Source organism: Callithrix jacchus, chromosome 22 (genome assembly GCF_049354715.1).
Source record: "Callithrix jacchus isolate 240 chromosome 22, calJac240_pri, whole genome shotgun sequence".
Taxonomy (NCBI): domain Eukaryota; kingdom Metazoa; phylum Chordata; class Mammalia; order Primates; family Cebidae; genus Callithrix; species Callithrix jacchus.
The window spans coordinates 2,664,114-2,687,851 of NC_133523.1; the positions used below are offsets into that span (position 1 = coordinate 2,664,114).

The 23,738-nt window shown below is 53.8% G+C and overlaps 2 protein-coding genes across 9 annotated transcripts in view; both read left to right on the top strand.

Moving 5' to 3' along the window:
• The first annotated feature begins 2,161 nt into the window (after positions 1 to 2,161).
• ZNF554 (zinc finger protein 554) lies at positions 2,162 to 14,060 on the top strand. 2 transcript variants are annotated; one of them, XM_035287233.3, is made up of 5 exons: positions 2,162 to 2,404; positions 5,319 to 5,391; positions 7,644 to 7,770; positions 10,833 to 11,024; positions 12,826 to 14,060. In XM_035287233.3, exons 1-5 carry the CDS (start codon positions 2,352 to 2,354, stop codon positions 14,016 to 14,018), a joined length of 1,638 nt encoding a protein of 545 aa, XP_035143124.1. In that variant the 5' UTR covers positions 2,162 to 2,351; the 3' UTR covers positions 14,019 to 14,060. The 2 variants fall into 2 exon arrangements, with proteins under 2 accessions (XP_035143124.1, XP_078217596.1); XM_078361470.1 differs by lacking the exon at positions 2,162 to 2,404 and having other exon boundaries at positions 5,353 to 5,516.
• A 5,572-nt stretch (positions 14,061 to 19,632) lies between these two features.
• ZNF555 (zinc finger protein 555) overlaps positions 19,633 to 23,738 on the top strand; it is a 30,159-nt gene continuing 26,053 nt past the window's right edge. For 5 of the 7 annotated variants that reach the window (XM_035283390.3, XM_078358844.1, XM_054249172.2 and 2 more), the window contains exon 1: positions 19,673 to 19,775. In XM_035283390.3, the coding sequence (XP_035139281.3) occupies positions 19,773 to 19,775 (3 nt within the window). In that variant the 5' untranslated portion in view covers positions 19,673 to 19,772. 7 annotated transcript variants of the gene reach the window in all.

Consider the following 23,738-nt stretch of genomic DNA (forward strand, 5'->3'; position numbering starts at 1 on the left):
CGGTCTTTCCAAGCTGCATCAGGCCACTGGGATGCTCTCCTCCTTCAGACCCCACAGGGCCGTTGGGTAATTCCCTCTCGCCCCATCCTCAGCTCTGTCCTGGAGGCCATCCTGTGCCCCCGGCCACCTCTCATCGATAGTTTACAGATGGGCTTGTGATCTATTCTGGAGCACCTGCCTCAGTAATCCTCCATTCTGACTTGGTTTGAACTATTAGAGAAAGAATTTTATTTTTCCCTGAACTTGAAATTGGGAGGAGGAAATGCTGTTGGCACATGGAGCTGCTTGGAGTAGGGCGTGCCAATCCGGAGCAAACAGCTGTGATGGAGGCTACCCACTATGTCGTCCAGGCACCTCGATCCCAGTTTACACCGGGGTCCAGTCCTGCCCCTGAACTTGGCAGTTCTGTCGGTCCAAACATTCCCAGTTATTATTAATTTATTGCCTGGGCGTGGTGGCTCACGCCCAGAATCCCAGCACTTCGGGAGGCCGAGGCAGGTAGATCACCTGAGGCCAGGAGTTCAAGACCAGTCTGGTCAACATGACAAAACCCCGTCTCTACTAAAAATACAAAAATCAGTCAGATGTGGTGGCGCATGCCTTAGGCAGTGTGAGAACTGATTAATGCCGTTACTCAGACTATATCATGAACCTTTATGGTATATTAAGTATAGTCGTTTCCTTACTTTAATTTCTCATGAATAACAGTAGAATATTAAATATTTAAATAGTAATTTCATTTGACTGGGCACAGTGGTTCATGCCTGTAATGCCAGCACTTTGGGAGGCTGAGGCGGGCAGATCAGGAGTTTGAGACCAGTCTGTCCAACATGGTGAAATCCCATCTCTACTAAAAATTCAAAAATCAGCTGGGCCTGGTGGCGGGTGCCTGCAGAAGATCCAGCTACTTGGGAAGCCGAGGCAGGAGAATTGCTTGAACCTGGGAGGTGGAGGCTGCGGTGAGCCGAGATCGCGCTACTGCACTCCAGCCTGGGCGACAGAGTAAGACTGTTGTCTCCAAAAAAAAACCCGAAATACAAAACTTAGGTGTGGGCTGGGCGCAGTGGCTCAAGCCTGTAATCCCAGCACTTTGGGAGGCCGAGGCGGGTGGATCACGAGGTCAAGAGATCGAGACCATCCCGGTCAACATGGTGAAACCCCGTCTCTACTAAAAATACAAAAATTAGCTGGGCATGGTGGCACGTGCCTGTAGTCCCAGCTACTCGGGAGGCTGAGGCAGGAGAATTGCCTGAACCCAGGAGGCGGAGGTTGCGGTGAGCCGAGATTGCGCCATTGCACTCCAGCCTGGGCAACAAGAGCGAAACTCCGTCTCAAAAAAAAAAAAAAACAAAAAACTTCGGCGTGGTGGCCCGTGGCTCACTGTGAGAACTGACTAACGCCTTCACTGTGACCCTGTTATGAACCTTTATAGCATGTTAATCATAGTCGCTTAGCTGTTATAATTTCTCATGAAAAATACCAATCAGAATAATAAACTATTTGAACAATTTATTTAAACAGTTATTTCAGCAATCATGGCCGGGCGTGGTGGCTCATGACTGTAATTCCAGCACTTCGGGAAGCCGAGGCAGACGGATCACTTGAGGTCAGGAGTTCGAGACCAGCCTGGCCAACATGGTGAAACCACGTCTCTACCAAAAACATAAATAATAATCTGGGTGTGGTGGCGCACGCCTGTAATCTCAGCTACTCAAGAGGCTGAGGCAGGAGGATCACTTGAACCTGGGATGACGCCATTGCACTCCCCCCTAGATGACAAAAGCGAAACTCGGTCTTTTTTTTTCCTTTTCCATAACAATCACAGATTAACCTTTAATAGTCCTAAACAATTGCTTAAGCAATCATTTTAATAATATGGAATGCATTGCATGTTCATATAATTTGCTTAATAAATAATAATAGTTGTTAATATTCAATGGCAAGCCGCCGGGAAACCACGGAGCTGGGATTTAAGGATTGGCCCCGCGAACCCCAGAATGCACAGGATCCGACAGCCTCAGAGGCAACGCGGTCCTGCGGAGATGCCGCCCGCCCGGAGGCGGCGCTGTGACCCAGCTCGAGGCGTCGGGAGCCCAGCGCCGCGCCGCGGAGCCTGCTGGGACTCGTAGTTCGCAGGCTCGGGGTGAGCCGGCGCAGTGCCGAGTCCGTCTCTGCGCGCGTCCGGGGTTGGCGGCTGCGGCTGCGGCGGCGAGTTCCCGAGGGGCGCCTGCGTGGGGCGTCCGAGGGGCCGAGCGGAGGAGGCCGCCCCGGGACACGCAGGGGAGCCCGGCCGGCCTGCACGGGGCGCTCCCGCTTCGGGGGCCCTGCGTGGCACCCCAGCGCGCGCCCCAATGGTCACCTGCGCCCACCTGGGCCGGCGCGCGCGGCTCCCGGCAGCTCACCCGTAAGTGCCACCGCCTCCCGCGCCGCGACCTCCGCTCCGGGCCCGCCGGGGCTCTAGTGCTGCTGGTCCTTTCGTGGCCGGGTGGTCGGGGCGTGACCCTGTCGCGTTAGGGGTCCCACGGGGGAGTCGGGGGCCGGCAGCTCCCCCCAGGGCCTCAGTGCCCAGGATGGCACGGTCTGCCCTTGCCCTGTGAAAAGGCCCCTGGCTGAGAGACGCCTTAGCTCTGAGGCCCGGCCTCTAAGGACAGGGAGAAAACGCCTCGACTCTACCCTAAAGACAGGGCGGCTGCCACGCTCGCACTCCATGAGGCTACATCGCAGGGTCTCCAGGAGGAGCGATCCTGCCCTCCAGGGGACACTGGGCGATGTCTGGGGACGTCTTTGGTTGTCACATCTGGAGGGCGTTCCTGGCACAGAGTGGGTGAAGCCCAAGGATGCAGCTCAGCGCCCTGCCCCTGCCCAGAGAAAGATGCAGGCCCCAGTGCCCACAGTGCCCGGGGGGAGAGACCGCACTTATGCTTAGCACGCAGTCCTGTTAAGATAACAAGCCTCCGTTCTGTTTATGGCCAAGCGCCCCTATTGAGGAATGAGGAGGCAGCTGACCTTTCTGCTGCTCTTGCAACCCTAAGCTCCCTGATCTCTCCCGTACCCATCTCTCTTCCATCCTCAGGTGGCTCACAGGACCCTCCACTAGAGAGATGGTCTGCAGGAGCTATGGGGCTGGAGGTCCTGTACCCATTGCCATGAGCTATAATATAAAGTCCCAAGAGTGGGCCAGATGGGGTGGCTCACGCCTGTAATCCCAGCATTTTGGGAGGCCAAGGCGGTTAGAATTGCACGTGACCAACATGGTGAAACCCTGTCTCTACTAAAGATGTAAGAATTAGCTGGGCGCAGCGCGCCTGCAATCCCAGCTACTTCGGAGGCTGAGGCAGGGAATCGTTTAACTCAGCAGGCGGAGGTTGCAGGGAGCCGAGATGACCATGCCGCTGCACTCCAGCCTGGGCGACAGAGTGAGACTCCATCTCAGAAAAATTAAAAAATAAAGTCTCAAGTGCAAAGGAAGCCTTTCCCCATGTCAGGGCAGAGGGAAGGCCGGCAGGTTGTAACTCCCAGCAACACCTACCAAGCGTCCCCCATGCGAAGCCCCTCAGAGCAAGGAGACAGTGTCTGTTTGCCTCTGGTTCTTTTTGTTTTGTTTTGTTTTTTGAGACCGAGTTTCGCTCTTGCTGCCCAGGCTGGAGTGCAATGGCGCGATCTCAGCTCACCGCAACCTCCGCCTCCCGGGTTCAGGCAATTCTCCTGCCTCAGCCTCCCGAGTAGCTGGGATTACAGGCACGCGCCACCATGCCCAGCTAATTTTTTGTATTTTTAGTAGAGACGGGGTTTCCCCATGTTGACCAGGATGGTCTCGATCTCTTGACCTGGTGATCCACCCGCCACAGCCTCCCAAAGTGCTGGGATTACAGGCATGCACCACCACGCCCAGCTAATTTTGTATTTTTTTTTTTTTTTCGTAGAAATGGGGTTGCTTGGGACCTGAAAAGCACACACACAAAAAGAAAAGAAAAAGATGCTTTGCCTTTGGTTCTTGTATGAACCTCCTGGAGCTGCTGTGGCAATGCCCCACAGACCGGGACCGGGAGAGGCCTTGTTGGTCAGGCTGGTGTCGAAATCCTGATCTCAGGTGATCCACCCACCTCAGCCTCCCAAAGTCCTGGGATTACAGGTGTGAGCCACCGTGCTGGGCCCAACTTTTTTTTTATTTGAGATGGAGTCTTTCTCTGTCGCCCAGCCTGGAGTGCAGGGGCACGATCTCCCAGGTTCAAGTGATTCTCCTGCCTCAGCCTCCTGAGGCGTGCGCCACCACACCCAGCTAATTCTGTTTTTAGTAGAGATGGAGTTTCTCCATGTTGGTCAGACTGGTCTCGAACTCCCAACCTCAGGTGATCTGCCCTCCTTGGCCTTTGAAAGCGCTGGGATTACAGTCGTGAGCCACCACACCTGGCCTATTCCTGTCATTTTAAGCCCCTGGGTTACTGGCAGCTTGTGAAAACAGCCTCAGGAGACACATGTGGAGCGCTTCACTTCCTAACAGAGCCTCAGTGTTTTGTAAACTTGTTTGCTTCCAACGATTTCAGTACCTTCATAAATAAAACGGGGCCTTTAAGACCCTTGGCTGTGGATGGGTATAGCATCTCACACCTACAATCCCAGCACTTGGGGAGGCCAAGGAAGGTGGATCCCTCGAGCCCAGGAGCTGTGGACCTGGGACAACTAGCAAGGTCCTGTATCTACAGAAAACACAAAAAAATCAGCTGGGCGTGGTGGGGCCTGTACTTCCAGCTACAGGCTGAGTTGGGAGGATGGCTTGAGCCCAGGAGGTTGAGGCTGCCATGAGCTGTGATCACACCCCTGCACTCCAGCCTGGGCAACGGAGGGAGACTCTGTCCCTTAAAAAACAAAAACCGGGCCGGGCGCGGTGGCTCATGCCTGTAATCCCAGCACTTTGGGAGGCCGAGGCGGGTGGATCACGAGGTCAAGAGATCGAGACCATCCTGGTCAACATGGTGAAACCCCGTCTCTACTAAAAATACAAAAATCAGCTGGGCACGGTGGCGTGTGCCTGTAATCCCAGCTACTCGGGAGGCTGAGGCAGGAGAATTGCCTGAACCCAGGAGGCGGAGGTTGCGGTGAGCCGAGATCGCACCATTGTGCTCCAGCCTGGGTAACAAGAGTGAAACTCCATCTCAAAAAAAAAAAAAACCCTGGCCTCAGTCCTGGGTGCTGGTTTCAGTTCACCTCCCCCCGTGTATGGGGCCCTTCAGGTGAATGGAGGTTCTCCAGGCCATGGGCTCTGGCATCTGGGGACGGGCCTTGGTCTCGTACTCACGGCACAGTTTTTCTCCCCACAGCTCTGCCTGCCCAGGAACCTGCTTTTCCGGAGAGGAGAGAATGGCTGCTGGGCACCCACCCCGCTGGCCCCAGGTGAGATGTCGTCACCCTCCCAAAAGGTGCCCAGTATATCCGGAGGGAACAGTCCCACCAGAAACTCAGTCCTTGGTAGAGAAGGAGACCCCTTGCCATGTGGAAAGTTCCAGAGAATTCCCCAGGTGTGTGTGGGACGAGGTACTCGGGCCGCTCCCAAGCGGAAGGAATGACCCCCCTGTAGAGGGACTGAGCACGGCCTTTCCCGGGAGACAGGATTACAGGATCTCAGGGGTGTCGGTTTTCCTGGCTGGAAAGCTGTGTGGTGCCTTTGCCCAAGCTCTTGTCCTGCATCTAGGAGGAATGAGGCAGGCAGACGAGGGGAGGGTGAAGAAGAGATTCTGTTTACTGTTAGAACAGCTCCAAGTGCGCAGCTCCTCTCTGCGGGCACGTTGTGTGCTCCAGTGCTCAGGGCTCTGCAGATAGGAGGCCCCAGAGAGCGTGGCTCCTCCCTGCAGCCAAGCCATTCGGATGAAGCTCTCAGCAGACAGGGTAGCCCCTCCCTGCCGGCAGGTTGTTTCTGCAGCTCTCAGTGGAGAGGGTGCTCCTCTCTGCAGCTGGTGGTCCTGTCCTGTCATCTCTTTGCCCTCTTTGTCCTCTGGCTGTCCTCTGCCCTGCTAAGGCTGAGCCCAGGGCTTTTATGGATCTCAGACGGGAGGACGTATGTGCCAGCTGGTTCATGGGTGGCCGTGGGCAGGCTGAAGGAGGCACCTGAGTCCCCCCTGTTGTCTGTAGGACTGGCAGCCCAGCCCGGTCTTCAGACCCTCCGTGGACTGAAGGTGGGGCCTTACTGGGGACCTACTGCTTCCACCCAGGAATTAAGCTGCCTCCTGCTGCCATTCATGGTCCTGGGGCTTGGCCCTAACCCCCATTCTGAGATTGAAGCAGGTTTCAGGAGCAGACAGAGGCCAGGCAGTGGAAACAGACACCCCTGAACCTACAGGGACTTGGGGGGGGGGTCCTTCCTGAGATCCCTGAGGGTACAGGCTGCAAAGATGCCTGAGTCCTGGGCCTGGGAGGGCAGCCGCGGCTGCACCCGGGAGCTCCTGTGTCACCAACTTGGAAGAGGCAGGGCTGCCACTTGATTCCAGCTCCTGCCTGCTTCCTGGAGTGGGAGGCCCAGGTCTGCAGCTGCACCCAGCAGGACAGATCCTGCCTGTTCCCAGGTCGCTGGAGAGCACAGGGAGGCTCCGATCCACAGCTGCAGTTTGGGTGGCTCCCAAACCGCTCCCCACCAGCTCCATGGAGTGTGTGACCTCAGTGGCACCTCCCTGCTGCTGCCGGCGTGATGGCAGCAGCCACCGCCATCAGCAGGTGGGATCCAGTACCTTCCCCTGGAGAGCAGGCAGGGCCGCCCAGGAAGTGGTGTAGAGCCTTAGGGGTCACAGGCCGATCTGCTTTGGATTTTTGGCCCCGCCCAAATCTCGTGTCTAGTTCTAATCAGCAACGTTGGTGGTCTAAGAAGAAAATTCTTGAATGAAAAAAGAAAAAGGAAAAAAAAGAAAAAGAATCACCAACATTGGAGGTGGGGCCTGGTGGAAGGTGACTAATAATGGGAGCGGATTTTCCAGCAGACACCAGCTCAGGTGCCGTGCTGTACCGTGGATTACCGGGAAGCCATTCAGGCCCGAGTGCTATGGGCCCCTTCCTGTGCTCAAACAACGAAGCTTCCACCATATTTCGGTGAAGCAGGGCTGTTGTAGCAGATTCCTCCTCTTACACTGTCTGTGCCTAGTAACATGCAGCTCTGAGTCTGGAAGCAAAGAGAACTGACTGATCTTTTTGTTTGTTTTGGAGACGGAGTTTCGCTCTTGTCACCCAGGCTGGAGTGCAATGGCGCGATCTCGGCTCACCGCAACCTCCGCCTTCTGGGTTCAGGCAATTCTCCTGCCTCAGCCTCCCGAGTAGCTGGGATTACAGGCACGCGCCACCACGCCCAGCTAATTTTTTGTATTTTTAGTAGAGACGGGGTTTCACCATGTTGACCAGGATGGTCTCAATCTCTTGACCTCGTGATCCACCCGCCTCGGCCTCCCAAAGTGCTGGGATTATAGGCGTGAGCCACCGCGCCCAGCCCTGTCCCTCTGCTTTTAGGCCAAGGACAAGCACTCACAAGGCAGCCAGTAGAAACTGACCTCTGCACTTTGCACCTTGACCTTTCTGAACTCCCCTGGTGCCGCCAAGCTCGCCCTCCTGCCGTGAACGTGGGCACCAATGGGCCCATCTTGAGCAGAACCACTGTGATATTCTAGGAACTGGTAACCTTTGAGGATGTGTCCGTGGACTTCTCCCAGGAGGAGTGGGAGCTGCTGGACCCTGCTCAGAAGGAGCTGTACAGAGAGGTGACGCTGGAGAACTACAGGAACCTGGTCTCGCTGGGTAAGGCAAGCGTCACGAATTCCCGTGTTCGTCGGTTCACGTTGGTCTAGTGTGTTAGTCGGTTCTCACACTGCTAGTAAAGACGTACCCAAGACTGGTCATTTATAAAGGAAAGTGGGCGTAATGGACTCAGTCCCACATGGCTGGGGAGGCCCCGCAATCGTGGTGGAAGGCAAATGAGGAGTGAGGTCATCTTTTTTTTTTTTGAGATGCAGTTTCGCTCTTGTTGTCCAGGCTGGAGTGTAATGGCACGATCCCAGCTCACTGCAACCTCTGCCTCCCGGGTTCGAGTGACTCTCCTGCCTCAGCCTCCTGAGCAGCTGGGTTTACAGGCACGTGCCACCACGCCTGGCTAATTTTTTTTTTTTTTGGGCGGGGAGGGGAACGGAGTTTCACTCTTGTAACCCAGGCTGGAGTGCAATGGCGCGATCTCGGCTCACCACAACCTCCGCCTCCTGGGTTCAGGCAATTCTCCTGCCTCAGCCTCCCGAGTAGCTGGGATTACAGGCACGCGCCACCATGCCCAGCTAATTTTTTGTATTTTTAGTAGAGACGGGGTTTCACCATGTTGGCCAGGATGGCCTCGATCTCCTGACCTTGTGATCCGCCCGCCTGGGCCTCCCAAAGCGCTGGGATTACAGGCGTGAGCCGCCACGCCCACCTGATGGGATGGTGTTGTATGGTTTCCCCTGCTCTCTCATCTCTCCTGATGCCTTTGAAGAAGGCACCTGCTTCCCTTTCTGCCACAAGTGTGTAAATTTTCTGAGGCCTCTCCAGCCATGCAGAACTTTAAGTCAATTAAACCTCTTTTCTTTTTGAGACGGAGTTTCCTTCTTGTTGCCCGGAGTAGCAGCCTTTCACGTATTTACTGACAATTCGTTTACTGGTTTTCGGGAGAAATGTAGGATCTGTCATTTTTTTTTCTTTTTGAGACGGGGTCTCACTCTCATTGCCCAGCCTGGGGTGCAGTGTGGTGAGCACAGCTCACTGCAGCTTTGACCTCCCCAGGCTTAAGTGATCCTCCTGCCTCCACCCCAAGTAGCTGAGACCATAGGCTCACACCACCACACCTGGCCAGTTTTGTGTGTGCGTGTGTGTGTATGGGTGTGTGTGTGTATGGGCATGTGTGTGTATGGGTGTGTACGTGTGTGTGTGTGTATGGGTGTGTACGTGTGTATGGGTGTGTGTGTATGGGTGTGTGTGTATGGGCGTGTGTGTGTATGGGTGTGTACGTGTGTATGGGTGTGTGTGTGTATGGGTGTGTGTGTGTATGGGCGTGTGTGTGTATGGGCATGTGTTTATGGGTGTATGTGTGTATGGGCATGTGTGTGTATGGGTGTGTACGTGTGTATGGGTGTGTGTATGGGTGTGTGTGTGTATGGGCGTGTGTTTATGGGTGTATGTGTGTATGGGCATGTGTGTATGGGTGTGTATGGGCATGTGTGTGTATGGGTGTGTGTGTATGGGTGTGTGTGTGTGTATGGGCGTGTGTTTATGGGTGTATGTGTGTATGGGCATGTGTGTGTATGGGTGTGTGTGTATGTGTGTGTGTGTATGGGCGTGTGTTTATGGGTGTATGTGTGTATGGGCATGTGTGTGTATGGGTGTGTATGTGTGTGGGCATGTGTGTGTATGGGTGTGTGTGTGTATGGGCATGTGTGTGTATGGGTGTGTATGTGTGTATGGGCGTGTGTGTGTATGGGCATGTGTGTGTATGGGTGTGTATGTGTGTATGGGCATGTGTGTGTATGGGTGTGTGTGTGTATGGGCATGTGTGTGTATGGGTGTGTATGTGTGTATGGGTGTGTGTGTGTATGGGCGTGTGTTTATGGGTGTATGTGTGTATGGGCATGTGTGTGTATGGGTGTGTGTGTATGGGTGTGTGTGTGTGTATGGGTGTGTGTTTATGGGTGTATGTGTGTATGGGCATGTGTGTGTATGGGTGTGTGTGTATGGGCATGTGTGTGTATGGGTGTGTATGTGTGTATGGGTGTGTGTGTGTGTATGGGCGTGTGTTTATGGGTGTATGTGTGTATGGGCATGTGTGTGTATGGGTGTGTGTATGGGTGTGTGTGTGTGTATGGGCGTGTGTTTATGGGTGTATGTGTGTATGGGCATGTGTGTGTATGGGTGTGTGTATGGGTGTGTGTGTGTGTATGGGCGTGTGTTTATGGGTGTATGTGTGTATGGGCATGTGTGTGTATGGGGGTGTGTGTATGGGTGTGTGTGTGTATGGGCGTGTGTTTATGGGTGTATGTGTGTATGGGCATGTGTGTGTATGGGTGTGTGTATGGGTGTGTGTGTGTGTATGGGCGTGTGTTTATGGGTGTATGTGTGTATGGGCATGTGTGTGTATGGGGGTGTGTGTATGGGGGTGTGTGGGTGTATGGGCGTGTGTTTATGGGTGTATGTGTGTATGGGCATGTGTGTGTATGGGTGTGTGTGTATGGGCATGTGTGTGTATGGGTGTGTATGTGTGTATGGGTGTGTGTGTGTGTATGGGCGTGTGTTTATGGGTGTATGTGTGTATGGGCATGTGTGTGTATGGGTGTGTGTATGGGTGTGTGTGTGTGTATGGGCGTGTGTTTATGGGTGTATGTGTGTATGGGCATGTGTGTGTATGGGTGTGTGTATGGGTGTGTGTGTGTGTATGGGCGTGTGTTTATGGGTGTATGTGTGTATGGGCATGTGTGTGTATGGGGGTGTGTGTATGGGTGTGTGTGTGTATGGGCGTGTGTTTATGGGTGTATGTGTGTATGGGCATGTGTGTGTATGGGTGTGTGTATGGGGGGGTGTGGGTGTGTGTATGGGTGTGTGCATGTGTGTATGGGTGTATTTGTGTGTGCGTGTCTGTGTGTGTGTGTGTGTGTGTGTGTGTGTACGGGGTCTTGCCATGTTGCCCAGGCTGGTGTCAAACTCCTGGGCTCAAGTCGTCGCCTGCCTCTGGGCCTCGAAACGTGTAGGTGTGAGCCGCCATGCTCAGCCAGACCTGTGATTTTGTAAATTAGAAAATGAAATCTTTACTTTGTGCCACCTCTCCAGTGCAGTCTCGTCTCTTGCAGAAGCCTTGAAGAACCCATGTGCTGATGCAGGGATGGAGGAGGGTCCATTTTCCACGGCACACACCCCACAAGCCACTCGTCTTTCCTCGTGGATGTGGCATTTACGTCTTCAGCCAGTGGCTTCTGCCCACGTGGAGCAAAGTGAAGCCCTGTGGATGGAGGAAAGAGGAACTCCTCGAGCCTCCTGTTCCGGTGAGAATCGGGCACATGGAAAGCGTCAGGGTGGCAGGAGCATCTGGGGAAACATTGGTAGAGGCCTCTTCACAAGGCCCCGGTTCTGTAAGGATGGTGCCAAGAGACCGTCCTCAGACACCCTCAGTTCACCTCCTGTCAGCTTTTCCCCTTCTCTTACTACTTTATGTGACCTCTCTCTGGGTACAGAGAAAAGAATATCCCATTTTCTTGTTTTATTTATTTACTTTTTTTTTTTTTTTTTTTTTTTTTTGAGACAGACTCTCTCTCTTTCACCAGGCACCAGGCTGGAGTGCAGTGGCACGATCTTGGCTCACCACAACCTCCGCCTGCCGGGTTCAAGCACTTCTCCTGCCTCAGCCTACCCAGTAGCGGGGACTACAGGCACGGCCAGCTAATTTTTGTATTTTAGTAGAGATGGAGTTTCACTATGTTGGCCAGGATGGTTTCGAGGCCAGGATGTCTTGGCCTCATGATCTGCCCTCCTTGGCCTCCCAAAGTGCTGGGATTATAGGCGTGAGCCACCGCGCCCGGCCATTTTATTATTTATTTATCTGAAGGGTCTCACTCTGTGGCCCAGGCTGGAGTGTGGTGGCACAATCATATCTCACTGCATCCTTGCCTTCCTGGGCGCACGTGATTCTCCTGCCTCAGCCTCGTGAGCAGCTGGGACTATAGGCACTTGCCATCACTCCCAGCTATTTTTTTTTTCCAGAGATGGGGCTCTCACTGTGTTTTCCAGGCTGGTCTCGAATTCCTGGCCTCAAGCGATCCTCCTTTCTCAGCCTCCCATGGAGGGCAGGCATCGGCCACAACTCCCAGCTGCATTTTCTTTGTTAGTTTCTTTGAGACTGAGTCTCACTCTGTCGCCCAGGCTGGAGAGCAGTGGCGAGATCTCGGCTCACTACGGCCCCCGCCTCCTGGGTTCAAGGGATTCTCCTGCCTCATCTTCCCAAGTAGCTGGGACTACAGGCACCCACCAGCACGCTCAGCTAATTTTTTGTATTTTTAGTAGAGACAGGGTTTCACCATGTTAGCCAGGCTGGTCTCAGAGTCCTGACCTCAGGTGATCGTCTTGCCTCGGCCTCCCAAAGTGCTGGGATTACAGGTGTGAGCCACCACGCCCGGCCTTCTCCCTTTTCATCTTGAAGCCATTCTGTACGTGTTTCTAGTTGTGTCTTCCCTCTTTCCTTTCTTGATAATTCTTTCTCTCTGCCAGACATATTCTCCCAGCTTTACAGAATAATTTCTCTCTGTATTTTGATCCCCCTGCCTTTTTCCATCACTGTCAATCGGCTGCTGCTGCACCTCACCCTCAGTAGCCCTCCTCGCTGCCCACCTCTCTTTTTCCATCCTTCCCCCATGTTCAAAGCTGATATCTAAACATCAGTCCACACAGGCCTTGTAGATGTTGGAGGGACTTTGGCCCACTGATTTTCTTTTTTCTTTTTGAGACGGAGTTTCGCTCTCATTACCCAGGCTGGAGTGCAATGGCACGATCTCAGCTCACCGCAACCTCCGCCTCCTGGGTTCAGGCAATTCTCCTGCCTCAGCCTCCCGAGTAGCTGGGATTACAGGCACGCGCCACCATGCCCAGCTAATTCTTGTATTTTTAGTAGAGACGGGGTTTCACCATGTTGACCTGGATGGTCTCGATCTCTTGACCTCATGATCCACCCACCTCAGCCTCCCAAAGTGCTGGGATTACAGGCGTGAGCCACCGCGCCCGGCCTGGCCCACTGATTTTCAAGTAGCCGCTTCTTCTTCTAAAAAAAATTGTTTCCCCCTCAATTTATTTCAGATTGGACGACGGTACTGAAAAACCAAGACTCAACTTACAAGAAGGTGGTCTTACAGGAGGAGCCAGCCAGTGGAATAAGTATCATAAGGCTTATCAGAGAAGACGGGGGATGGAGGCAGTTAGAGGAGAGTCCTGACGGCCCCCAGGGGCTTCTGAGCCAGAAGGCATCCATCCAAGCAGTGGCACTTCCTCAGGACACAGCTGCTGGATGCCATGGATTTGGGGAAAATGGTCATCCGAGCTCAGCCCTCGTTTTATCACAGGGAAGCTCTAATGGGAAACACGTGTGTGACCGTGAACTGGATATGACGAGCTTGGCATCCGATTCAGTCTTAAACCGCCGTCAGATGGGACACGCTGATGGGAGACCCTGTGCAGATCACGGATGTGGAAATGCCGTCAGCCGGAACGGTCACTTTAGTCAACACGGTGGGGACATGTTTGTGTATTTGGAAAATGGGCAGTCACTGAACCACAGCGTGGCGCTCACCATACGCAATGGAATCAACGCAGCAGAGAAGCCCTTTGAGTGCCACCAGTGCGGGAAGGGGTTCAACCGGAGACATTCGCTGAGCGAGCATCAGAGAATTCACACGGGAGAGAAGCCCTACGCGTGTCAGGCGTGCGGGCGAGCCTTCACGCACAGCTCCACCCTCACGCGCCATCTGAGAACTCATACTGGGGAGAAGCCCTACGCATGTGGCCAGTGCGGGAAGGCCTTCAACAGGATCTCATCTCTGACCCAGCACCAGAGGATCCACACCGGGGAAAAGCCCTACACGTGCAAAGACTGTGGGAAATCCTTCTGCCAGAGCTCTTACCTCACCTTGCACAAGAGGACACACACGGGCGAGAAGCCCTACGAATGCGGCGATTGTGGGAAGGCCTTCAGCGACCGTTCCTCCCTCAACCAGCACGAGCGAACTCACACTGGCGAGAACCCCTATGAATGTAAGCGGTGTGGAAGGGCCTTCAGCCAGAGGTCCTCCCTTGTGAGGCACGAGAGAACTCACACCGGAGAGAAACCCTACAGGTGTCAGGAATGTGGGAAAGCCTTCAGCCAGAGCTCCTCCCTTGCCACACATCAGAAGACTCATAGCAGCCAGAAAACCTATAAGATCATTGACTGTGGGGAAGCGTTCTACCGGCACAGACATCTTATCGGGTGCCAGCGAGTGCGTGCTGCTTTGTAAACGGCTGTTTAGTGCTCTGACACATACATGTGGTTACACTTTGCCCTGGTGTGATGGATTCTTTGAAAAGAAGTGGGTTTATTGGCCAGGCGCGGTGGCTCATGCCTGTAATCCCAGCACTTTGGGAGGCCGAGGCGGGAGGATCACGAGGTCAGGAGTTTGAGACCAGCCTGACCAACATGGTGAAACCCCATCTCTACTAAAATTACAAAAGTTAGCCAGGCTTGGTGGTGTGTGCCTGTAATCCCAGCTGCCCGGGAGGCTGTGGCAGGAGAATCACTTGAACCTGGAAGCAGGAGGCTGCAGTGAGCCAAGATCACCACGCTCCAGCCCAGGCGACAGAGCAAGACTCCGTCTACTACACGTGGGCATCACCATGCCCAGCGAATTTTTAATTTTTTTATGCTGTTGGGGTCTTGCTAAATTGCCAAGACTAGTCTTGAACTCCTGGGGTCAAGCAGTCCTTTTCTCTTGGCCTCCCGAAGAGTTGGGATTAAAAGCATGAGCCACTGTGCCCAACCTGGGGCAGCCTTTTAGTGGGAGGAATTACCATTATGCTCTGTCCAGTGAGCTCCAAACTTTCAGAAAAGATTGGTTGCCGGGCGCGGTGGCTCACACCTATAATCCCAGCACTTTGGGAGGTCGAGGTGGGTGAATCACAAGGTCAAGAGATCGAGACCATCCTGGTCAACGGGGTGAATCCCTGTCTCTATTAAAAATACAAAAATTAGCTGGGCGTGGTGGCGCGTGCCTGTAATCCCAGCTACTCAGGAGGCTGAGGCAGGAGAATTGCCTGAACCCAGGAGGCGGAGGTTGCAGTGAGCCGAGATCGCGCCATTGCACTCCAGCCTGGGTGACAAGCGCGAAACTCTGTCTCAAAAAAAAAAAAAAATGTAGTTGATGCTGGGCGTGGTGGCTCACGCATATAATCCCAGTACTTTGGGAGGCTGAGGTGGGTGGATAGCCTGAGGTCAGGAGTTGGAGACCAGCCTGGCTAACATGCCAACCAAAAAATCCAAAAATTAGCCAGGCATGGTGGTACACGCTGCTTGTCCCGGCTATTCAGGAGGCTGTGGCATGAGAATACCTTGAACACAGGAGGCAGAGGTTGCAGTGAGCCGCGATGGCACCATTGCACTCCAGCCTGGGTGACAGTGTGACTCTGTCTCAAAGAAAAATGGGTAGTGGAATCTGGATTTGACCTTGAACAACCTGTAGAAAGCCAACACCTCATTCACCAGGCCACCAAGCAGGGGAACTGTCTCCCAGATTTTCTCTTGGAAAGCTGAATGCAGTGGCTCACAACTGTAATCCCAGTATTTTGGGAACTGAGGCAGGGGACTCACTTGAGTCGAGGAGTTCAGCCCAGCCTGGGCAACACAGGCTCTGTATCTGCGAAGCATAAACATTAGGCTGGGCACGGCGGCTCATGCCCGTAAACCCAGCAGTTTGGGAGGCCGAGGCGGGTGAATCACGAGGTCAGGAGATGGGGATCACCCTGGCAAGCTGGGTGTGCTGGCGAGAGCCTGTAGTCCCAGCTACTCGGGACTCAGGAGGCTGAGGCAGGAGAATTGCTGGAACTTGGGAGGCAGAGGTTGCAGTGAGCCGAGATCACGCCGCTGCACTCCAGCCTGGGCAACAGAGTGAGACTCTGTCTCAAAAAAAAAAAGGAAAGAAAGAAAAATACAAACATTAGCCAGGCATGGCGGCTCACGCCTGTAGTCCCAGCTACTCTGGGGGCTGAAGTGGAAGGACTCCTCGAGCCCGGGAGCTCGAGGCTACGGTGAGCTGTGAGCGCAGCACTGCACCCCAGCCTGAGTGACAGAGCAGGACCCTGCCTCAAAAAAAATGTGCAGATTTTCTCTTAGAAGTCACCTAACTTTGCTATGAATCTTCCCTTTTTCCTTGAGCTAATGAGGGAGGTTGCCCGTCCGATCTCCTTTCACCCTAATCGAACAAGTTGCTTTTCCTTAGAGATCCCTGATCCACCGCCAGTCTAGACCCTACTGGGTTGATGAGTAAGTTTCTTTTCTTTTTCTGAGGCTGAGTCTCACTCTGTGGCCCAGGCTGGAGAGCAGTGGGGCAGTCTCGGCTGACTGAGACCTCCGACTCCCGGGTTCAATAGATTTTCCTGCCTCGGCCTCCTGAGTAGCTGGGATTCCAAGCACGTGCGACCACGCCCAGCTAATTTTTTGTATTTTTTTTTTTGTAGAGATGGGTTTTGCTCTGTCATCCAGGCTAGTCTCCAACTCCTCGCCTCCGGTGATGTGTCCGCCTCGGCCTCCAGAAGTGCTGGGATCGCAGGTGTAAGCCACGGTGCCTGGCCGAGCGAGGTTTTTTAAGGGCTCTGTGAACAACTTTGAACTGGGTGCAAAGTGTGTGCTGGTGCATTGATGTGTTTTTTGGGGAAAGCATCTGTAGATTTTGGCATATTCTTGAGAAGAGCTGAGTTAGAGTTCTCCTGACTGTTCTGTCCTCAGCGTTGCTATCTCTCTCCAGCAATTATTTTTTAAAATTTTTATTTATTTTTGAGATGGAGTCTCACTGTCACCCAGGCTGGAGAGCAATGGCATGATTTCAGCTCACTGCCACCTCTGCCTCCAGGGTTCAAGCAGTTCTCCTGCCTCAGCCTCCCAAATAGCTGGGATTACAGGCACACACCACCATGCCCTACTAATTTTTCTTTTTTTTTTGAGACGGAATCTTCTCTCGCCTCGGCCTCCCAAAGTGCTAGGATTACAGGCGTGAGCCGCCGTGTCCAGCCTTTTGTTTTTATTCTTTTATTTGACACAGGGTTCCACCACGTTGGCCAGGCCGGTCTCGAACTCCTGACCTCCAGTGATCCACTGGCCTTGGCCTCCCAAAGTGCTGGAATTACAGGGGTGATCCACGGAGCCCAGCCACACTACTTTCTTTTAAACTGGAAGCTGCTTTCCTGTGTCAGTCCTCTAAACATGTATTTTTATTAAAGTGTGTACAACCTTTCTAGGAAAGATAAAAGTGAATTTTTAAAATTCTGTTTCTGAACGAAATGACAAAATTGGAACACCCCCTTAAGCTATGGAGTTTTCTGAGATGAGCAGTCATTAATGCATTTGGTTTTCAACCCTAGTCTATTAAGTATATTAAGTGTTTTCAGGTTGATCACATAATTTTTTTCCTTTTTTTCTTAATTTAAGGTTGGGTGAAGTGGTTCATGCCTGTAATCCCAACACTTTGGGAGGCCGAGGTGGGTGGATCACCTGAGGTCACGAGTTCAACACCAGCCTGACCAACATGAGGAAACCCTGTCTCTACTAAAAATACAAAATTGGCTGGGTGTGGTGGCGTGTGCCTGTATTCCAAGCTACCTGGGAGTCTGAGGCAGGAGAATCGATTAAACCCGGGAAGCAGAGGTTGTGGTGAGCCGAGATCACGCCATTCCACTCCAGCCTGGGCAACAAGAGCGAAGCTCCATCTCAAAAAAAAAAAAAAAATTAGCCTGGTGTAACAGCCTGCGCCTGTAGTCCCACCTACTCGGGAGGCTGAGGCACCAGAATCACTTGAACATGGGAGATGGAGTTTGCAATGAGCCAGGATTGCACCACTGCACTCCAGCCGAGGTGACAGAGAGCGACTCTGTCTCAAAAAACCAAAAATTAAAACCCAATTCCTTCCTAAGATTCATACAAATTCATTTAAACTTTTGCCCGTCTTTCTTACATCAGTTAAAATAGGGATTCAGTATCCTTAGAAATACCATAGGCTTTTCTGTTTTAAATATAACATCTAAAAAATTGTAAAATACAAATAAAAATTTACCATCTTCAGGCCAGGCGTGGTGGCTCACGCCTGTAATCCCAGCACTTTGGGAGGCTGAGGCGGGTGGTCAAGAGATCGAGACCATCCTAGTCAACATGGTGAAACCCCGTCTCTACTAAAAATACAAAAAATTAGCTGGGCATGGTGGCACGTGCCTATAATCCCAGCTACTCAGGAGGTTGAGGCAGGAGAATTGCCTGAACCCGGGAGGCGGAGGTTGCGGTGAGCCGAGATGGCGCCATTGCACTCCAGCCTGGGTAAGAAGGGTGAAACTCCGTCTCAAAAAAAAAAAAAAATTTACCATCTTCATAATTGTTAAGTCTAAAGTTCAGTGGTATTAGATACATTCCTATTATTTTGCAATATCATAGCCTCTTTTTTTTTTTTCTTTTGAGACAGAGTCTTGCTCTGTCCCCCAGGCTAGAGTGCAGTGGCCCAATCTCGGCTCAACTGCAACCTCCGCCTCCCCAGGTTCAAATGATTCTCCTGTTTAGCTGGGATTACAGGCGCCTGCCATCTTGCCCAGCTAATTTTTGTATTTTTAGTAGAGCTGGGGTTTTTGCCATTTTGGCCAGGCTGGTCTTGAACTCTTAATATCAGGTGATCCACCCGCCTTGGCCCTCCAAAGTGCCAGGTTCCATGTGTGAGCCACCGCGCCCGGCCATTATAGCCTTTTAATCTTCCAAATTGTTTGGGAATGTAGTTAAAAATCATCTGAAAAAAATTTCCTTACACTTTAATATGTGGACTCGTGAGTTTTTTTGTTTGAGACCAATTTCTCTCTGTGGCCTGGCCCATGTTGGCCAGGTTGGGCTCGAACTCTTCAGCTCAGGTGATCCGCCTGCCTTGGCCTCCCAAAAAGCTGGTATTACAGGCGTGAGCCATTGAACCCGGCCGAGCTTGAGGGTTGTTTTTTGTTTTTGAGACGGAGTTTCGCTCTTGTTACCCAGGCTGGAGTGCAATGGCGCGATCTCGGCTCACCGCAACCTCCGCCTTCTGGGTTCAAGCAATTCTCCTGCCTCAGCCTCCCGAGCAGCTGGGATTACAGGCACGCGCCACCATGCCCAGCTAATTTTTGTATTTTTAGTAGAGACGGGGTTTCACCATGTTGACCAGGATGGTCTCGATCTCTTGACCTCGTGATCCACCCACCTCGGCCTCCCAAAGTGCTGGGATTACAGGCGTTGAGCCACCGCACCGGGCCTGAGCTTGAGGGTTTTTGATTTGAGCAAAGTTCCTGCCCAATGCCAGGTTTCAGGTTTGGCCTCCCCCAGGCCAGGTCTCCGGATGCCCAGCCCCCGGGGCGGGGCCTCACCGCGCCGTGCCCACGCGGGACAGTGCTATGACGTCACAACCGCGGCCCCCACCGCGCCACATAGGCCTTAGCCCCACAGAACCGGGGCTCAGTCCCCCGCTTGCCCTGCAAGGCTCACTCTGCGCGCTCAACTCCACCTTCTGGCCGGACAAGGGGTTGTTCCGTGGGGAAACTGAGTTCGCATTTCCCACGCCCGTCGGGGGGTTGGGGAGGAGGACGCGGAAGGGGCGGCCGAGTTGCGGGAAGAGGCGGGGTCCGCCACGGACTGAAGCGAGTTCACCTAGAAGGTGTCCCCGCCGGGCAGGACATCCACGGGTGTTCGCAACACGCCCCTCAGTCTGGCGGGAGGGGTTGGGTCCTAGGGAGCTGTCCAATCAGGACGGGCAGAGGCAGCGCCTAGACAAGGACGCCCAGTCAATATCCGGGGAACGGACCGGAAAACTGTCCAATCAGGGTGGCTGACGTTAGCAGCACTGTCCAATCAGAGGCGTGGCTTCCCGAGCTCTGTCCAATCAGGCCTCCGGGACGGGACGTGTCTGTCGTCCCGCCGCGAGTGCCTCCCCTGCCCCTAGCGGTCCCCGGCGTCCTGATTCCAGTCGCGGTCACCTGCGCCGGTCGCGGAGAAGTCGCCCCGGGACATGGTAAGTGCGGCGCGGGAGACGTTCCCGGGCGGGGACCGGTGTCCACCTCAGACCGCGGGGCGGAGCAGGACGAGCGCCTGGGCCCCGGGGGTCCCGCGCGGTCCCTCCTTCCCCACTGAGGCCGCGGCTGGGGCGCTCGGAGCTCCGGGAGCCCGACCCCGGCCCCGTCGTCCCTGCGCTCCCGACTCCCCATTCCCGCCCGCGGTCGCGGCGCCTCCGAGCGTTTGGCCGCGGCTTCGGGACGCCGGGACCGCGGTAGGTGGGGTCGCCCGAGACCCCCCGGTGCGCTCCTGGGCCCCCCGGAACCCGCCCTGGGCCGACGCCGCGGGGCTTCCTGGGGTGCGGGTCCGGGGTCGGTGCCGCCTCCTCCGGCGCTCCCGGGGCTCAGCTCCTGGGAGGTCCCGCGCCCCCGGCCGCGGTCTCTGGGGGACCCCGGCTTCCTCTGGGGACAGCCAGGGAGCAGTAGGGCCTCAGCGAGCCGGCGGGGACGTTCTGGCGCCCCCACCTGCAGAGGCCTCAGCCCCCACTCGCCTCCACCTCCTGGCCGGGCGAGGGGTCGCTCCGTGGAGAAACTGAGTCTGCAGTTCCCATGCCATCCAGAATGAGGACGCCGGAGGAGCAGCCGAGCTTTGGGGAGAGCAGGGGTCCGCCCCGGGATGGAGCCAGGTCGCCCACAAGCCAGTTGGGCGCGCGAGGTTTCGTCCCCTGAGTCCCGGTTTCCTTCTTGGGCACTTCTTGTCCCCTCTGACCCCAAGATGCCTGGGGTAGGTAAGGGGGGAAAACCAAGGGTTCCTGGCCCCTGGGTCCTTACAAGGAAGAAAAGTGACTGAAGAGACCAGAGAACCCCCACACCTGAGAGGGAGAGCAAGGACCCCAAACAAATGCGCGCAGACCCACGGTGGGGACACCTGGGAGGCTGGGGCGTTCGTGTCCTGGGACTGCAGTGACCAATGACCGCAAACGAGGGGTCAAAACCACGGAAATGTCTCCTTTCACGATTCCCTGGGAAGTGTGTGGGAAGCGTCTCAGGTCTGTTCTGGGTCATAGCCAACGGATTTCCTTGCTGAGGAATGCCACCTGAGTTGGAGGTGGCAGGGGTCCTCCTCGTGGTAGCCTGGCCAGACTTGACCCCTCCCTGGACTTGTCACTGTGAAAAGATTTTGTTCACTTACTGGCGCCTCCGTTTTTAGTAAATGAAACTTTCATTTAATTCATAGAACTTGGAAGATAAAATATTTCCAGGCCGGGCGTTGTGGCTCACACCTGTGATCGCAGCACTTTGGGAGGCTGAGGCAGGCAAATCACTTGAGGTCAGGAGTTGGAGACCACCCTGGCCAACATGGTGAAACCCCGTCCCTACTAAAACTACAAAAATTAGCCGTGCGTGGTGGCAGGTGCCTGTAGTCCCAGCTACTCCGGAGGCTGAGGCAGGAGAATTGCTTGAACCCCGGAGGTGGAGGTTGTGCCACTGCACTCCAGCCTAGGGGACGGAGTGAGACTCTGTGTCAAAAAAAAACAATTGGCCTTGCGCGGTTGTTCACACCTGTAATCCCAGCATTTTGGGAGGCCAAGGCAGACAGATAACAAAGTCAGGAGATCGAGATCATCCTGGCCAACATGGTGAAACCTGGTCTCTACTAAAAATACAGGCCGGGCGTGGTGGCTCAAGCCTGTAATCCCAGCACTTTGGGAGGCCGAGGCAGGTGGATCACGAGGTCAAGAGGTCGAGACCAACCTGGCCAACATGGTGAAACACCGTCTCTACCAAAAATACAAAAATCAGCCAGGCGTGGTGGATGCCTGTAACCCCAGCTACTCAGGAGACTGAGGCAGGAGAATCCCTTGAAGCCAGGAGGCGGAGGTTGCAGTGAGCTGAGATTGCGCCACTGCAGTCCAGCCTGGTAACAGTGAGACTCTCTCTCAAAAAAAAAATTCCAAGGAGGTGGATTTCAGGAAAAGAATCAAAATGTTTGTCTTACATTCCATTTGTTAAACATTGCCTAGAGAGTGTGTGTGACTTCCTCAGATCTGTTACCTTTTCTTTTTTCCCACTTCTGTAATGTCTTTTCTTCTATTACTATTATTTCTTTGAGTTCTCTGTTGCCCAGGCTGTAGTACAGTGATGCGATCACAGCTCACCGCAGCCTCCACCTCCTGGACTCAAGCAATCCTCCTCCCTCAGCCTCCTGGACACAGGGACTCCAGGCGTGGGCCACCATGCCTGAGTTGTTTTTTTTTTTTTTTTTAGGGATGGGGTCTCACTATGTTGCTCAGGCTGGTCTCAAACTCCTGAGCTCAGGTGATTCTCCCACCTCTACCCGCCTTGTTCTTTTCTTTGCAAAAGGCCAACTTGGCCGGGCATGGTGGTTCATGCTTGTAATCCCAGCACTTTGGAGGCCGAGGCAGGCGGATCACGAGGTCGAGATCAAGACCATCCTGGCCAACACGGTGAAACCCCGTCTCTGCTGAAGATGCACAAATTAGCTGGGTGTGGTGGCGCACACCTGTAGTCCCAGCTACTCGGGAGGCTGAGGCGGAAGAATTGCTTGAATCTAGGAGGTGGAGGTTGCAGTGACCTGAGATTGTGCCACTGCACTCCAGCCCGGTGACAGAACAGGACTCTGTCTCAAAAAAAAAGGGGGGACCAACTTTGCAGGCAGGACAATCCGACAAATAGGATTCGGGGCCTAGATTTCAAAATGTTACTGGGGAGAAGCAGCTCAGAGAAATAGAGAAAATCTCCTTTCCACTACAGGTGCAGAAAAACAAATACGTTTCCACAAAACACGTTGCAGGTGAATTATAAAAATTCACCAAAATATGTTATTCTCCTTGACACGGTGGAGAATTGTTGGCAGTGGATGATTCTGTTTTGCTCCCAACACTCCAGCACCCTTTCCTTAGTTCTTAATACATTTTCCTGTTGCTCCTGAAATAGGTAAATACAAGGTATTTTTCTTGCCCGCCCTGGCGCTGATCAGATTTCCCCACACCCAGGGGCTGCCTCAGGGCTCCGTTCCTTTACTTTTTTTTTTTTTTTTTTGAGACAAGGTCTCTCTGTTCCCTAGGCTGGAGTGCAGTGGTGCTTTCCCGGCTCACTGCAACCTCTGCCTCCTGGATTGAAGCAATTCTCCTGCCTCAGCCTCTCAAGTAGCTGGGACTATAGGTATCTGCCACCACACCTGCCTAACTTTATTGTTTTTCTTTTTTTTTTTTTTTGAGACAGAGTTTCGCTCTCGTTACCCAGGCTGGAGTGCAATGGCGCGATCTCGGCTCACTGCAACCTCCGCCTCCTGGGTTCAGGCAATTCTCCTGCCTCAGCCTCCCGAGTAGCTGGGATTACAGGCACGCGCCACCATGCCCAGCTAATTTTTTGTATTTTTAGTAGAGACGGGGTTTCACCATGTTGACCAGGATGGTGTCAATCTCTTGACCTTGTGATCCACCCGCCTCGGCCTCCCAAAGTGCTGGGATTACAGGCGTGAGCCACTGCGCCCGGCCCTATTGTTTTTCTTTTTCCTTCCTTCCTTCCTTCCTTCTTCCTTCCTTCCTTCCTTCCTTCCTTCCTTCCTTCCTTCCTTCCTTCCTTCCTTCCTCCTTCCTTCCTTCCTTCCTTCCTTCCTTCCTTCCTTCCTTCCTTCTTTCTTTCTTCCTTTCTTTTCTTTCTTTCTCTTTCTTTCGAGGGTATTTGGCTCTTGTTACCCAGGCTGGAGTGCAATGGTGCAATCTTGGCTCACCGCAACCTCTGCCTCCTGGGTTCAAGCAATTCTCCTGCCTCAGCCCCCTGAGTAGCTGGGATTACAGGTGCGCGCCACCATGCCCAGCTAATTTCTGTAGTCTTAGTAGAGTTGGGGTTTCACCATGTTGACCAGGCTGGTCTTGAACTCCTGACCTCCGGTGATCTGCCCGCCTCAGCTGCCCAAAGTGCCGGGATTACAGGTGTGAGCCACTGCACTTGGCCAT